Raw genomic sequence first — 17925 nt, forward strand, 5'->3', positions numbered from 1 at the left:
TTTAAATCGTGAAGTGCACATATGAGATAATTTAAAGAATACAATAAGATGCATAGTTTAAAATTTAGTAATATTAATTATAAAAATTTATTAATTATAGATATCATACGTATAGCATTATGAATATTATGAGTATAAAATTATGAATGTTATGTGTATAAATTTATGAATGCTATGAGTAAATTTATCAATTGAATAAATTAATTTAAGAATTTGATATTTTTTAATTCAATTATGATAAAAATTAAAAATATTTGTGTTAATTTGATAATTACTTATGCAATAACTAAAAAATGATGTGTATGAATATAATATCTAATAAATATGAATTTAATTTTTAAATGTTAGTTATATATAATTATGAATGTTATATATATGAACTTATGAATGTTATGTGTATAAATTTAATTAGTATAATATAATTATAAATACACATAAAAACACAAAAAAAATATTTATAAAATTATATATTTTAATATTTAATTATTTAATAATTTTTTAAAATTAAAAAAATTGACGAGTGTAGTCCACGAACCTACCAATCCGCTATTAAGCGGAGTGGGATAGAAATATAGAATCGTTTCAAGATGGACATGTCTACTTAGCATCCTTGTGCACGATTCCACACTTTTGTAAAATTAAAAGGAAAAATTTTAATTTATACAAGTTATTTTATTGTATATAAATTTAATAAAATTTTTCTTTAAAGAAAGTTTATGATACTAATTAATTTTTCATATAATATCATTGCAAGAAATATCGATTTTAGCCATTGTTAATCGTGGCTAAAGTACGCAAATATTGTAGCTAATAAAAATATTTCTTTCACTTAAAATTAAGACTTTAAGAAAAGAGAAAATGGGTGAGCAATAAATGGGTAAGTTTACAATTTATCTAATAGTATATAAAATTTAATTAGTGTTTGAAAAGAAACCAACTTTTTTAATGAAACTGTTCGGTAGCTCGAATAAATAGCGGTTTGAGTGGAGTCAGTTTAAAGTATGAGAAGAGATTTGGACTTGAACACGAATTTTACGAGAAAAAAGGTTGTTTGAGTTGTCAGTAAATTAGCGGATGGGATTATTTGTAAAGATATTTTGATGTTAAAGTCGGTATTCATATAATACAGTAATTAATTAGGATAAAAGATGACGTACCTTTAAAGAATGGTAAATTCTTCTTCATTTATACTCTATATTTGAATGGATCTTTTTTCTTAAATTCATTCGTCTAAAAGTTTTTGCTAACTGTCCAAATTTTCATAGATCATGAGGTGACATGCGGGTCACCTCTAAACCCGGGTCAAATGCCGATAATTCGGAGATCTATAAATGGACTCATGACTCTTATTGGTCGGATCGGAGCAAAAACATATTACTAAAGTTTACTAATTTTTAAAGATTTAATAATTTAATTTAACGTGAGAGAGTGGACCAATAAAGTAAAAAAATAAAGACACCCTTATATATAATATAATAATGGAAAAATACTATTTGTCTTTTAAAAGTCAATTTTTAGTTAAATTTTTTTAAAAATTTATTATTATTTAATTAATAATTTAAATATTGATTTTTATATATTAATTATTTAAAAAATAAAAAATATTTTTTTATTTCTAAAAACTAAATAAATAATAATATTTAAAAAATACCTAATTCTACTGATAAAAATGATTGTCATTGACATGTGACACAATTTTACTTTGACGTGACAAATCTAACAACCCTTATTTCTTCATCTAATATTTTTTTAGTTAATTCCAATTTTTTAGCATATATGGTATTCAATTTTGCTGCTTATATTCACTGAATTAATTAACATCAGTTATCATTCATTTCTTTGTTTTGTAGAGGAAATAAATTTTACAGGTGAGCAATTTATTATTTTTAACTATTAAAAATTTAGACATTGATAAAATTAATCATATAAAATTTAAACTAATATTATACCATAAAAAATAAATTATGTTTAACAAAAAAATTTAATAATTAAATTTTTATTAATTTTTTATTTAAAAAAACATATTACATTTTTAAATTATTTTTTTATTATCATTTTTAACTTTTTAAAATACTATTTTTTTTCTCTCTGACAAAATCTAAAAAATCAGAACTCATCTCCATTAACTAAGAATTACTATCTCTTATACTATTCTTACTTATCAAAACCTAACTTTATTTTTAAATTGTCAAAACACAATACATCACAACACAAAAATTAATTAATCAATTGCTTTTTCAAATATTTAGATTTGGCAAGTATGAATATTGTTACAGACTCACACGATCCAGCCTGATTATCCGGCGGGTCGAGAGCACCGCCTCCAATCCAAGTCCGAACCATTCTCCATAATAGGAAAATCCGACGAATCGGTCTTTTACGTACGACCCGAAGTACGCGTGACTTACTATTACGCGGTTCAAGTCACCACACCCAGTAAATCGGTCAGGTCAATATCTTCGGAGTAGCACCTGAAGTCCCGACCCGAAGTCTGGAACGACTTGCTCCTTCCATGTGGACTAAAACAGTTCACAGAAGCTTGTTGGCCAGTGGACTAAGTCATTTATAGGCCTGCCTAACACAGTATATAAGGGGAGAGGTTTACTCTTCCCCCACGATACGTAACATCTTACCTAATTTGACTATCACCTCGTACGAACACTGACTTAATCGTCGGAGTATCTTTACAGGTGGCCACCCTCTCGTCATACCACCTCTGACGTCTCCAGCTCACGGTTCATATCTCTACATCAACTCCAAGTCAACCCAAGGTCTCGCCTATCCTCCCTCTCACAATCACCCGAGCCGCAGAGGACTTGAGGTCTCTAGGTAACAAACAAATATTAATCGTGATTACAAGAGAAATAGAAACAAAATAGAAGAACTGATAAAATGTTAATAACTAACTATTAATTAATTAATTAGTTAATTACTTGGATCAATATTGGTGCTAAAGAGCTCCTTCAAGTACATCTTTCTATCATATTATTAGGAGCGATGGCATCAAAAAGCTTGACAATTATCTTCTAAAAGTTTTCTTTAATTTTGTTCCATCCTCACCGTCATTACAGCTTTAACGTTGTACACAGAGACAGTAGTGGTGAAGTCTTATAACCAAATCCTCACTAACACTACAAAAGAAAAATCTTGCGGTCTTTGTAAACCTCACATAACTTATGTTTAATTTTCTTTTTATTTTTATATAAATTGAAATACTGGTTTTGAATTTGAATTTGATGAAGAAGAGACAAATCATAGCGAAGATCACTATACCAATGAACAATTCACACTTTCGTTTATAAGTGCTATATTCTTCTGCAAAGGTGGATGTAGTGGCAAAGTTGGTAGAAGTAATTATGTGAGGTTCTGTTGGTAGATTAGCGATTTTTTTTAATCTTATTAGAAAAAAGATAGAAGTTTAAGATGTTGAAAAAGACGATGATTAGAGTAATTCTAAAAATTTAGTATGATTTTTTTAATGAAATTAATAAAAAGTTACTGGTTAAATATTTTGTCAATTATAATTTATTATTTATAAATATAACATTAATTTGGATTTTTTGTAGTCAATTTTATCAGTATTTAATTTTTTTATGATTGAAAATAATTATTTATTATTTAATAGGTTGAAATCTTATTTAAACATTCAATTCCGATATAATGATATGTTAATTAAAGCTTATATGTATGGTTGAACATAAAATTATCTAAATCTAATATATTTTTTATATCTATAAGTATAGTTTGACGTTTTCTATAGACAAAATCTTAATTCAAAAAAAGGAAACCTAAAATAATACTATATTAAGAAGTTTAAAATAATATTAAATTTATTCAAACATTTTTTTGATAATATCTCGCAAACACAAGGTGGATTGAAACTGTTTAAGCAAACTAAAGAGATCATTATTAGACCAAGTTAAATTGATTATTTAAACATTATTATATTATTAAATATTATATTACATTTTATTTTATTTTTAACTTAGTTAGTCTGGTCTAATAGACTCAACTTGTTTGTCTAGTCTAATAGACTCAACTTGTTTTTAACTTACAATTATATTAAATGTATGCAAAAATTAATTAAAAAATTATTTATTAATATAAAATATATAATATAAAATAAATTATAAATATATATTTAAATAAATTAAATTATATATATATTTATATAAAAATATAATAATTAATTTATAAATTTTAGTGTATAAATAATATTTTAATTAATTTATTATCATATCTAGACTAGAGACAATAATCATTGATCCAATGACCCTTAGCTTAAGTAGAAGCGACATCATTGGATCTTCTCAGAAACTATTTAAGCAAATAAGGTGGTATTTATTACGGTTCTTAAAATTTATTATTTTATTATAAAAAATTAAATAATTTATTTTATATTTAAAATGATAAAAATGAAAAAAATTTAAATATTTAAAATATTCTATAAAAATTAAATTAAACAAAAATTTTAAAGGCTAAATTAAAGACATCATATTGGCCATAAATAAAGAAAGAATCCATTGATAATCTCCACCTAACTTAGTTATTGCAGAAAAAGAATATCATAGAATATTCTTATTAAGGATGTATATGATCTGTCCGATTTAAAAATTTGGTTCGAATTCGAATATTTTAGGAGCTAATTTGACGTGATTTTATCGAATTTAAAGTTAGGTACAAGTCTCAAAAATAGATTTGGTTATTATTTAAGACTGAATTTGGATTAAGGCAAACCTAATTTTCACATGATTTGTATGCATCCTAAGGAAACTAAAAAATGTATATATATATTTTAAATTAATTTTAATATTATATTATATTAATTATAAGTTTATTATTTTATTTTTAATCGAATTAGAAAATAGATCAAAAAAGCATCAAATTAGAATTTATAGACAAATTCAAGTTTAAATATGGATATCAACTTCTTTATAAATTTCTTTATAAATTATTGTTAAAATTTTAAAGATTCGATTTTCATCCGATTTAGACCCAATATAATTATGGCCTAAAAATATTTAAATTTCATCGGGTATAGGATTGAATTAGAATCTAAAAAGGTGAAAATTCAGATGCAGTCAACTTCATGTGAAATTGATATCTGAGAGTCGTTAGATGATTTGACTGATTTGACTAAATTTTTATCTAACGGATTCTCAGATATCAACTTCACATAAAATCGACTTCATATAAATTTTCACCGTCTAAAAAATAGACCCGATATATATTTAAAACTAAATCTAAATTAGGACAAATCCAATCTCAGCAAAAGACATGTACACCCTAATTCTTACTTCTTATCTTCTTTATCTAGAGACTTTATGTGCTGTATAGGTATAGCATTTTAGAATAATGTATAAATTTAAATTCTTATAATATGTTTCGTTTCAATTTAAAAACCCCACCATTGCAAATTCATGGATGAAGAAAGAGCAGAAGATGCAAGAACAAGAAGCATCTTGTGAAGTGGCTATGATGCCAAGTCCTGGCATGGGACACCTCATCCCAATGCTAGAATTAGCCAAGAGACTCAGCCGCCACATCAATCTAACTGTCACCATCATCATCCCCTCCAGCAACCCTCCCTCCGCCGCACAAACAACCCTCCTCAGCTCCCTCCCCACCGCCATCTCACAAACCTTCCTCCCCTCAGTCTCCCTCTCTGACATCCCTTCAACCACCAACCCAGAGCTTAGCACCGCTCTCACCATCCTCCGCTCCCTTCCTTCCCTCCGCCGCACCCTCCTCTCCCTCTCCTCCACCCACCACCGTCTTGCCACGTTCATCGTCGACCCCTTTGGCTTAGATGCGATTGATATCGCCTCAGAGCTTCACATCCCTTCTTACCTTTACTTCCCTTCCTCTGCCATGACCTTGTCTTTGGCTTTACACCTTCCCTACTTGGACCAAACGGTCAAGGGAAATTTCAAAGATCTCTCTGAACCGGTCCATATTCCGGGATGTGTACCGGTTCATGGAAAAGACTTGTTAGAGCCGGTTCAAGAGAGAAACAGTGAATCCTACAAATGCATGCTTCGCCTCTCGAACCGGTTCAAGATGACCCAAGGGATCATAAATAATAGCTTCTTAGAACTCGAACCGGAAACCTTTAAGGAATTGCAAAAGGGTGAACCGGGCATGATTCCAGTTTACTCGGTTGGACCGTTGGTGAACGTAGAGCAAACTAATGGGACTGCCGACAAATGTTTAACATGGTTGGATGAGCAGCCACGTGGCAGTGTTTTATTTGTATGTTTTGGTAGTGGTGGAACTATATCTAGTGCTCAAACTCATGAGCTTGCTATTGGATTAGAGAATAGTAAGCAAAGATTTTTGTGGGTTGTCAAATGTCCTGACAAAGTAGCAAATGGTGCCTTGTTCAAGACTATTAATGCGCAAGCCGACCCTCTTGATTTCTTGCCTGAAGGGTTTGTAGAGAGAACTAGAATGGGCCTTGTGGTTCCATTTTGGGCTCCACAGGCCCAAATATTGGCCCATGAATCTATTGGAGGATTCTTGACCCATTGTGGTTGGAACTCTATACTCGAGAGTATAGTTAATGGAGTTCCGATGATTGCATGGCCACTCTATGCGGAGCAAAAGATGAATGCGGTTTTGATTACCGAAGATATTAAGGTTGCAACAAGACCAAGAATTGGTGAGAATGGGTTGGTGGAAAATGAAGAAATAACTAGGGTTGTGGAGAAGTTGATGGAAGGTGAGGAAGGGAAGAAGCTTAGTTATCGAGTGAATGAACTCAAGGATGCAGCTTCCAAAGCCCTAGGAGAAAATGGATCCTCAACAAAGCAACTTTCTGAGTTGGTTCTTATGTGGAAAACTACTCAATAGATATCAAATCTATTTATTATATAAAAGAAGTGTTGCAAAACAGTTACACTCTACAGCAGACTCCAACACCTGTCTATTTTACAACTGTTTTTGCCTCTTCTCCAATCGACACCTGTTCTTATTGCTCTGGAAATTACAATTCTATCCTATATATACATTGTTAATTCCAAATCCGGCCCTTTCTCCACTGTTGCAAGCTCCTTTTTTTTTTTCGCTGGCACAAATACAAGAGTGGGCTCAGCAATCCCCTTCCTCGGCAAGAACTTCTTACCTGGTGGAAGGTTCTCGGGAGAGTCGTTTGTCCAGTGGGTTGAAGGGAGTGAATGGAGCAGCAATCCCAAAACCACCATTTAGCGGGAGAAGGAAGAAATGCTAGCCTTTGATTGGATGATTAGGGTAAACAATGGATTGAGAAGTCATTGTGTCTAATGGAAAAGGGAAAAAAAAGGCAACAATCTTTTCCCCAAATTCTAAGGTACCCCCTTTTATCCTTTGTGCTTAGCGCATGTCAGAGCATCAACAATCCCAAAACGATGGGATTAACCACTGATAGTTCGCTCTGATTGGTTGATTGGGCTTAATCCCGGTTTCCAACACGTTTTGTTCGATTGAAAAATTTAGTGCTTTGGTTTAAACGATCATCTAATTTTGGCGCTATTTTGTGAAATTTAAAACTAGATAGTAAAGGAAGGGGTGTTTTAGTTTTATCCAGCAGATTGAAAGATGTTGGTGCAGCAATTCTAATTAATTTTAGAAGAAGAGGTTGTGCATCTGATTGAGCGGGAATTTTTTCCGCTCAAATTTGACCAAAGAAGTAAGAAATCAATTTCTCTTATTCATTTCTCTCTCCTAACTCCCATTTACTCTACCCTCTTTTCTTCAATCCTTTCCGGCTTTGCCTCTCTTCTCTTCTCGAGACGTCGTTTTGACGGGGAATGATTCTGCAGCAGATGACGGTGGATATTCTGCAGCAGATTACAAGAAGGGCGCTGGTGACGGCACACGGGGTGCTATTCAGTTTCTAATGAGGTACAGGAGCATGGCGGCGCAGATGAAGCCTTTCGTTTGCCTCCATTGGTCAGTTGTGAAAGGAGCAGAAGCTCGCCGAAAAACCCGCAAGGTTCGTAGTCAGCACTGGCCCTCAAGGAGATAAAAGAGCCCCATAAGGAGTTCATCAGCAATGTTCACTCCTCTTCTTCCTCTTCCTCTCACCAACTGTAGCTTTATTTTTCCTGAACTGATAGCTTTCATTTTTGGTCTCAAGGAGTCGTTAATTGAAAACAGAGTCCTACATCTTGCTAAATTGATGGTAATTTTTGTAAATTTCTGAAGTCAAACTGTGTATTTATGTTCTTATTAAACTTTATGTTTTGCTGTTTATAGCGATGAACAAAGCACAGAGCAGAGTTCCAAGAAATTGTGTTTTGCTGTTCTTATTAGATATTTTTCCACAGCTAAATATTTTTTTCTTCATTTTTCAAAGCAAAGAAAAAGGAAACATTTTAATAGCTATATCGAGTTCAATTGCTTCTTCAAGTGCAGGTCTTCTTGCGGAAGGGAAAAAGAGTTGGCCAAGGCGGAATAAGTATGGACCCTCGGTAGGTATACTTTTTCTTTGAGAAGTCATTTTTGGCAAAAGAATGTATTTATTTCTTTCAGAAATGGTATATAAGCACAGTTTGTAAATCGAATGTAATATTTCTTTCTATTTGATGAATACCTTTCTCCCTTCATATTTCTATATTTGCACAGTTGTTTTCAATCTTTGAATACTGTGGCATATCTGTTGATGCGTAGCTAAAAGTGCAGTTAGTATTTCTTTGATGTTGGAACAAAGCTTTGGAGAAGAGAACTAATTCAACAGGTGAGACATAGTGATCTTCAAGACTATATCCTGTTGTTGAGTTACTTCCAATAAATTGTTGAAGAGCAGAGAAGTAGATTATGTTGTTGAAGAGCTGGAAAAAAATGTTGTGGTGAATGTGTTGATTTTGTTATTAACAATGCTTTTTTTTTGGGACTAATATTTTCAGTTTTAGGACTTCATGTGGTTTGAATTGTTACATAATATTAATTATTCTGTTGATATTTGGTCCTTCATATGTTGATTTAGCTCAAAGTATTGCTTTTGAATTATTTTCTGTTGATTAAAACAATTATCATATTAAATAAATCATAGATTTAAAACAATTATTAGACTAAAATCCACCATGTCTTCTCTACCTAATTCTTCTGAAGTTGACCCTTCTCAAGATTTAATTGTATACAACTTTTGATGGGATGGGTGTTTATTGGCTTGAACTCTTCCTAATTTCTTGGCTAGCAATGATTATGAATTGATTTTGTGTCAATTTCATCTTTTGGTTACTTTATTTGAAAATATTTTGTGTGTGTTAGTTCATTGGAATTTAGAGGTATCCCTGTTTTGTTAACGTGTGGTTAATTGAGTTTGAAGTGTCTATTTGTGTTTCAAACTAATTTATGAGATTTGGCAATGATATGTAACATCTTTTTGTTATTCGACTATATCCAAATTCCTTTTGTAAGTTACTATATGTTATATTAAAAATTATCATACCCTTTTGAACTTATTCAGTTTATAAACTAACGACTATGACTTCAAATAAATGATTTGTTTGACAGTTTTTGAATGGTGTTCATCATGCCTTGATCCCAAGGAAACTATGTTCAGGTGAGTTTTTGTGCAAATTTCTCTCTATTTTCATTTTAAAAGCTTACATAATTGCTTACATCTCCAATTCATATTGGTTATCCATTCTTAGAAATAGTTTTTATACCATTATTGTTTACTTAGAACTGTCTTTATTAGAATTCATTGTGCTGATTCACTTCATGTTTTGCCTACTTTAGTTGTTTGATCTTTATTCCTATTTTATTTTAGTTATTGTGTTGTTATTGTATTTTTATCATCATTAAAAATTTAATTAACTCTCCATTTAACCTCATAGAAGTTGTATAAAGTTAGATATAACACAATCTTTATATTTACAAAACTTTAATGGAAGGTTTTATTTATTTATTTAAAAATTAAGGTAATAGTTTTAATTTCTCTCTTAAAAACTTGCATGTTCTTACACATTTCCAATTTTTTTGTGTAATATCCATTTTACGTGGGACCATTGTGAATGTTTAAGGAATCAGTGATGCTTGGTTTTAGTTTTGAAACATGAAAAGAATGTAATAGGCTTATATATACTTATATGATTCTGTTATACACGTGTAAATCAATCAATTCTTATGTGTGTAATTCTTCAGATGAGAGTAAAATGTGATTTTTTATTTTATTTTCTCTTTTAATGTAGAAAACAGAGATCTATTCAATATGATTTATAAAAATTAGACTGATTATTACACCAATTGAAAATGGGGTGAATAAGTATATATGTTGTGATAAAAGTGATGTTCTTTATCCTAATTAACTCGCAATTTGAAGGCAAACGTTAAAAGAGTTTGCAACTGGATGGTACCTTTCATTTAAACTCTGACGAAAATAGCTTCCATAACTATCATAGAATTCCTAATTCTAATAATTCACTTGATAATTTTTATTTTCATTTCTTCAAGTGATAGATTGCTCTCTAATATTAGAGCAAGATGCCTTTATCTTGACTCATCTTGACCATAGCAGTTAGTTGTTCACTGGAGCCCCTTTTTCTTTGTCTTCATATTGGTTTATAACTTTATTGGATCAGTAATTGAAATTGGCCAAACTTATAACGTATATAGTGGCATTTGGTTCTGAGTTTAGTTGCTGCTTTAATTGCAGGTCTTCTTGCGGAGGGAAAAAACATTCAGTCAAGGCAGAAGAAGTAGGGGCAGTAGTTAGAAGTTGGCCGGTGACTCAAAGGTTAGTCCATATTTTTATTTTTATTTCTTCAATTACAAAAGGAGTAAAAAAGATTTAGCCTTTTCCGCTTCAAAATAACTTTTGCATGATTATAATTCAAGTGATAGATTGCTGACTAATATAAGAGCAAGCCTGCAGGGATGCCTTTATCTTGACCATAGCAGTTAGTTGTTCACTGGAGCCCCTTTTTTGAGACATATTTTTATATTGGTTTATATTTTTATTGGATTAGTAATTGAAATTAGCCAGAACTTATAATTAATATATATTACCATCTTTTTTAACATAGTTTGAATTCACTAATTTAGATTAGCGTTTGGCTTTGAGTTGAGCTGCTTCTTCAATCGCAGGTCTTCTTGCGGAAAGGGAAACGGATCGGCCAAGGCGGAAGAAGAGGGGGCGACAGTTGGAAGTTAGCTGGTGACTCTTCAAAGGTTAGTCCAAATTAGAAACTCCAATACATTATTTTGCGCACCCCTGATTTCAAATTCCAAAACTTTTCTACACCCAACCAATGAGGATTCTATTCTTCTCTCTTTCCTTCTTCAATCAAATTATCTATTTCATGTCTAAATCTTTGTGATTGTTTTAGTGACTGAAAGAGAATCAAAAGCAAAGAAGAAGAAATTGTCTTGCAAAGAAGAAAAAGTTATTATTGCACTTATTATTCAATGATATTTTTGAAGTCTGGGAATGCCATATTTGTGATTTTCAATTCAGTTGACAAGTTACATTGCATTTATTATGTCATTGTGGTTGCTCACCCTAAAATACTTATCAAGTATGTTATTTTATCCATAGACCTTTTTTATTAAAAATAATCTTTAATTTTTTTGTTTTGGTGTTTTTTTAAAAGATCAGCTCATAAATGATTTTTATTAATTATTTATCTTTTGTGTCAAATAGATATATTTCAATCAAAGAGATCCCAATTTAATATGGTGGTCTCAAGAAGAAAGATGACAGAGAGTTCTCTTTTGAAGATGATGCTGTTTCAGAACCCATTCTCAAGGTTGCATTAACTCTAACTTTTGAGATTTCTACATTCGAAGTACCTACTACTACTATTACACTTACTAAATTATTACATTGGAAAATTAATCTATTACATGAAATTTTTTAATTAGTTTCCATTGGTTTTGAAGGCGTGTTTTATGCAAAAAAAATTTAAAATGACTTTTAGGAACTCCTTCATTTGTTGTGCATCTATTTGACTTTTGAGTTCTTTTAATAGTGTAAGTTGTCAAAGAAAATTGTTCTATAGTAGAGTTTTTATTATAGTGACTACTAATTTTATTATTGTTGTCATTTTCTTTTGTTGGATTGTTTCCTTCAAAGTCAAAGCTCCATGCCTCCTTGCATTCTTTCTTTTTTCCGGCGATGATGACAAGATTAAACCCACATATAAAGACATAAATGTAGTAGTGTTTCTAGAGTTTGTTTAAGGGTTTTGTGGACAAATTTGAAAATATTAAAACTCAAAGCTCATTTAAAAGGGCTATTTTCTTGCTATATTTTCGAATCAAATATATCATTGATTTTTTCATGGGATTGAATCTATTTTTGCTTTTCAAAAATTTAGTTGTACATGTATATTTTTTTAACAAATTAAGGTAAATTGATTGCTACAATGCAAACCACAAACCCTTCAAATATGTATGAGTTTTATAAGTGATAAGGGTGATTATAATTAGAAAATACAAAAATGAAGATTACATTCTATTTTATTGTTTGAAAAATTATTGAATTATTACATGGCATTGGGGATTTTAATTTTCTATCTTTCTATCTTTACTTAAATTATTAATTTCAAGTTTGAATATTTGTGGTTGTTTTAGTGACTGAAACATAATCAAACAAAAGAGAGAAGATGGGAGAGGTGAAGGTGTTGAACAAGTACTACCCACCTCTGTCGCGGCGCTTGACCTGAAGCATACACTGGGTAAGACGAAATTTCATTTTTGCTATATGTTTTGCCTTTAGAGCCATATTTTAGTGAATAACGATGCTTATTCTGAACTGTGCTTTTAGAGGGTAGCAATATATGTGTGCAACAATCTCATAACTGTGTGTGATTAATTAATCCACTTGCTCATAAGATGTTTGTGTATTTGTCTATGTGAACTTTATGGAGGAATTAATGCCAATGTTTTATTTAGAATCATTAATTTTCTTTCTTTCTTAGATGCTGAAACTGTGGTGCATACTAGAGGTTGCCATCGCAAGAGTGAGGTGGAAAGTGGTTGCTCTTTCAGGTGTTGTTGCTTAGAAATGCAACTGTTCTGACTCTTTCATCAGAGCTAATACTCATTCTGTTGTGTTTGCTACCCATTAAAAGAGAGGCTTAGCGGTGTTGGTGTTGCTGCTATAGTGTTAAGGCAACAACTTTGTAGCAAGATGGTGACATGAAAAGCTAATATTGGGTAAGTACTCTCACTACATTTTTGCAGACCAATCATTTTCATTTTCATGCAATTTCATATTTTTTGTAATTTTTTGCTGGCAGTTTTAATTTGATTTGATTTATTTCAACATTTGTTGCAATCTGCTGAAGCCATTAGAAAAGATTATCCCAATGAAGATTGGTTACATTTTATTGCACTCATCCATGGTACATTAACTTGGATATTCTATTTAAATATTCTTTTTGAATAAGCTTTTCTAAAAGAGCAATTAAAAATCTTCATCATAAGCATACATATTTTTATTTCTTCTAATACGGTGAATCCCGCTTGCTTGAATATTTTGGGTTTCACTATAAATGGAAACTAAGCTTCTCCTGTTTACTAAGAGAAACATCCCATTTTATACCTATAAGAATTTACAAATGATAATTAATTTATTTCAGATTTTGGAAGGATTCTTCTCTTTCCACAATTTGGTGAACTTCTTCAATGGGCTGTTGTTGGTGAGCATTTCATTTCTTAGTACTTTAAGAGGTTTTGATAGTTTTTTTGGTGTTAGCAGAAAATGCTAAAAGATCATAGGAGAAAGGTGGTTTTGTGTGTGTTATTTTTTAACTGCTCTTTTCCAAAACTATACAACTGAGATTGAGAAAGTAGTAATTGAAATCGTCCAAAATAAACATAGTTTCTCCATTGTTAGAAAGTTAAACAAGCTTAGGCATCTTTGATGAACATTATTGAATGAGGTGGCTTATTTGAGGGTGAGGAAGGGAAATGGGAGAGGAGAAGGTGGTGAATAAGAACTACTAACTTGATTTGTTGAACTATATATTGGTAATATGAAATGAATTTAATTTCATTGGTATTATCTTAAACCCATTGAATTCTTCAAACAATGTAAAATAAAAATAAAGTTATTGATTTTGGGGTTTAATTTAAAGTATTTTGGTTATTGATATATTTCTTATGAGAAGTGTGAATCAAATATGTGAATATCTTTTAGATACTTAATTTGTTTTTGTCCTTAATTTTTAAATACTGAATGGTATAAAAAAACTTGATGTTTGGCACCTATATTATTTTTGTCACCACCTTAACATTTAATATAGACAGAAATTTTGGGATCAAAATCGATGATCTTGAATTATTTTTGTGTTAAAATCTAAATAAATATGATAAATTACATTAGCTATAAATGAATTTTATGAGAACCAAAAAGTTATTTAACATTTTTTGTATTTTGGTTAACTTAAATAAGCATGTTAAACCATAGAATTTGAAACTTCTTGAGTTTAAAGTTTGATCTTAGCAAGCTTAAACTCCATTATGACTGCAGTTGCTCCACTAGCACCAGAAGTGTTTCATGCCTTCAAACAAAAGTTTCTTGGTGGTGGTGTCGAAGAGGTAAATACATTATCTTTTTTCTACAATGTTGCTATTTTATTATGGTGGTTATTATTTTGACAATCTAAAAGTTCTCCAATTTTCATGCGAACTAATAAAAGTGTATCATTTAATATTCTTTCTTACAAAAAGTAAGACCTCTTTTTTTGTTACTAATGTGAATTATTATTTTACACGATTAATTTCATTAGTAGAGTTTTGATTGAGAAAAAAGTCTGCGAGCTATTTGTGGTGATGACTATTATAATAATTTGTACTCAACTTTTGGTGCTAATGACTAGCTAATGGTTTTGGATTTGGCGATGCAATTGTAGTGAAACTGTGGAAGTAAGTCTATCACTTTTAAGTAGTAGAAGAAATGGGAAAATCATGATGTTTTGCCTTTTTTTTTTATTTACTTGCTGCCTCCGTATTTGTCATTTTATTTTAGGTTTAAGACTAGGTGTATAAAGCAAATCATGAAAAATTATGCAATTTATTATCTATAGTTCTTTAGAAAGCTATATCATTTTACATCATGTAATGACTTTAAAAGCTTTGACTCTAATAATATTACGTTTCTGATTCCAAGTTGTTCAACTTGCAATTAAGTGAGTTTGTAATGAGATCTTTTGGTAATTTTAGAGCAAGGAGGATTACAAAAAAAAAAAAATAGAGCAAAGAGGATAATATATTTAAAGAAGATTACTCATGTACAATTTTATATCTAAAATTACATACTTTTACAGTTTTTATTGGATAAAATTTGTCAGATTGTTACCTTCTTATTTTGACTAGAAATTGTTTTCTTAAATTTTGAATGGTTTCCTTTTTCATTACTAGCTTAGGTGATTCAGTATTTCCTTTTAATTAATCTATATTATGGATAAATACTTTGTGCAAAGAGATCTGGATGCCTGAATTTAACTTCTATTCCCTTTAATAAAGTTCTTGCTAATGTGCAACTTTTGTTGTGTTTTTTTTTCAGGAGCACTTATATACATAAAAGATATTTTTAACTTTAAAATTAATCTGATATAATTTTTAGAATAAATATTATTTAACTTTGGTTGCTTTACCTTATAGAGGGTGAAGTTACTATGATTACATCTTATAACATGGCTTTAGAATGGTCACAGATAAAAAAATATGCCTGTATGAGATGATCTTTTTTTTTTCAAAATGAATTCCCTCCTGTTGAAGCATATTTTTAAAATTGCAATAATAAAGGCTACATAATTTTTTTAGTCTGTGAAATACATTTGTAAAGTATAAAAAACATAGAAGCAATAAGACATTGCTAGGACCAAGGTGGGGTATATTTTTGGATAAATTGTTTATGGAGACTGGAGTATTGACAAGTCTTGATGTATTGGAAAGGAGGGAGGCTTGGAAATGGAGACATGACTCATGAGGTGTCTATATCCTTATATCTTTACTCTAGATTATGGGACTTTTCAAGAATCACAACTTAGAGGATCATGATAGTTCACGGCCTATCAGTCTATTTTTATTAACTAACTTTTTGCTTCAGGCTTTTCATTTATTTGGACTTACCAATCTACCATTAATTGCATAGTTTTTTATTTTCACATTCTTCTTTTTATATTTTGTGATTTATAGTTATAAGTACTCAATGAAGTTGACTTTAGGATTTTATATTCTGATGTGAGGTATGGGTTGAAAATTGTTTATAAGTTGGCTACAAGGGACCCTTATGACGTAGCAATGAGATTAAGTAACAATTTTAGATCTTCAAGATAGTTTTACATTCAAGTGGGTGTTTGTTTTCTATTATTATTTTCACTGTTATGTACTTATATTGGACAATAATTTTCCTTCAAATACTATTTAATATACTGTTATGGATTTATGATTCAGAATACAGTATATTTGTTGTTCTTAAACCTACAAAAGTAATAGACGCCTCAACTAGGCACTAACATAAAGTGGCGACTTTGACTTTTTGTAACTATGATGAATGTAATTCATGTGTGTACAAATTAAAAGCACTAGATTTTTTTCATAAATTCATCTTCAATTAATTTCAGGTAAGCAACAAGCCATATAACTTTTGTTGAAATGCTAATACGTTAAATGTGAAGGCTATTGTTTCTTTTTGCACGAAGGGATCATCCAAGCAATAATTTATTAGAGTTAATAGTTAAAATTGTTTTCGAAAGATATCTTGATTTCCATTTTAGTTTTTGAAAGATAAAGTTAATTAAGTTCGTCCTTCTGTTAGTTTTTTAACACTATTGTTAACATGGAACGGAACGTGAAGTGATAGCACAACATAGTAAACGTTATTGTTTTGCATTTTTCATCCCCAAAACAAGTGTTTTCATTCGTTCTTCTTGCACCTGCATTTGATAGAGAAGCCTCCGTTGCCATTGCATGGTCGAAGCTACCTCTGCACATGATTCTCATTTTTTGGTATTTATTTGATACGAACCATATTCAAAAATTGAAATTAATTTTTTATTAATTTTGTAATGATTGAATATGTGTGTGCGCGCGTGTGTGTTTTTATTTTTAAAGCCAATTTAGTTTAGCAATGCGACTGAAAGTTAGGTGATGTAGTAGATTGGAATGGTAAAATTAAAAATTAAGTGTCTTTATTATTATTTTTTATGAAAATAAAAAACAATATAAAATCACAATCAAATATAAAGATATTTCATAAGATTTTTTTATCATTATACTATATATTCTATTATTTTTATTTTAGGGTTTTATTTATCAATATTTTTACAATTTAAAATTTGGAGTATTTATTTGTGATCTTAGACTCTTAGTATAAATCATGTATCTATTTTAATAGTTTGCTTACTTTGTAAACTATAATATTACCCTTAAAGCTAAGTTGAAGAGAATGTTAATTATTTAAAAGGTTTAATTGATACATTTGAAGATTTAAAATTTTATATTGATGATAGTTATATTATCGTATTGTCTCTAAAATCTATACAAAACTAAGGTTTATATATTCAATAATTACTATATTAAAAAATTTTATAGATGCTACAAATTTTAAAAAGCTATTTTTCAAAAGGCTCTCTAACTTTTAAAAGTCGCAAGTATAAACATATGAGCTTTTGATTTATTAAACGCAAAATAGGGTGCTTATGCTTTTGAAAAACAGAAATATTTCTTGGAAAAGTTTTACCAAACTAAGCCTAAGTCTGTTCAAAATTATATCTTCAAAAAATTCACAAATACAAAATCAAATTTTTAAAATAAGTATTATGTTACATTATCATATGTTTAAATTCTTCCTGTGATAACAAATGGTTGTAGACAAGTTATGTTAATTCATCAATTGATTTTTTTTATTTATGGCATGAATATAAGTTATTAACTCAGAATATGAGATTAAGGTCTTCAATAGAAAATGAAAGTACGAAAAAAAAATTA

At 30.0% G+C, this 17925-nt stretch overlaps 1 protein-coding gene across 1 annotated transcript; it reads left to right on the top strand.

Annotated features, from left to right (window-relative positions):
- Positions 1 to 5475: 5475 nt before the first annotated feature.
- On the top strand, positions 5476 to 6852 carry LOC130975826 (UDP-glycosyltransferase 72B1-like). Its single transcript, XM_057900557.1, has one exon. The coding sequence runs from the start codon at positions 5476 to 5478 to the stop codon at positions 6850 to 6852; it is 1377 nt and encodes a 458-aa protein (XP_057756540.1).
- Positions 6853 to 17925: the final 11073 nt, after the last annotated feature.

The sequence above is a fragment of the Arachis stenosperma genome, chromosome 4 (genome assembly GCF_014773155.1).
Source record: "Arachis stenosperma cultivar V10309 chromosome 4, arast.V10309.gnm1.PFL2, whole genome shotgun sequence".
In the NCBI taxonomy this organism is placed as follows: Eukaryota; Viridiplantae; Streptophyta; class Magnoliopsida; order Fabales; family Fabaceae; genus Arachis; species Arachis stenosperma.

Bases quoted from the DNA above. Each gene is read 5' to 3' on its own strand.
- LOC130975826 (XM_057900557.1), top strand. From the start codon at position 5,476: ATGATGCCAAGTCCTGGCATGGGACACCTCATCCCAATGCTAGAATTA.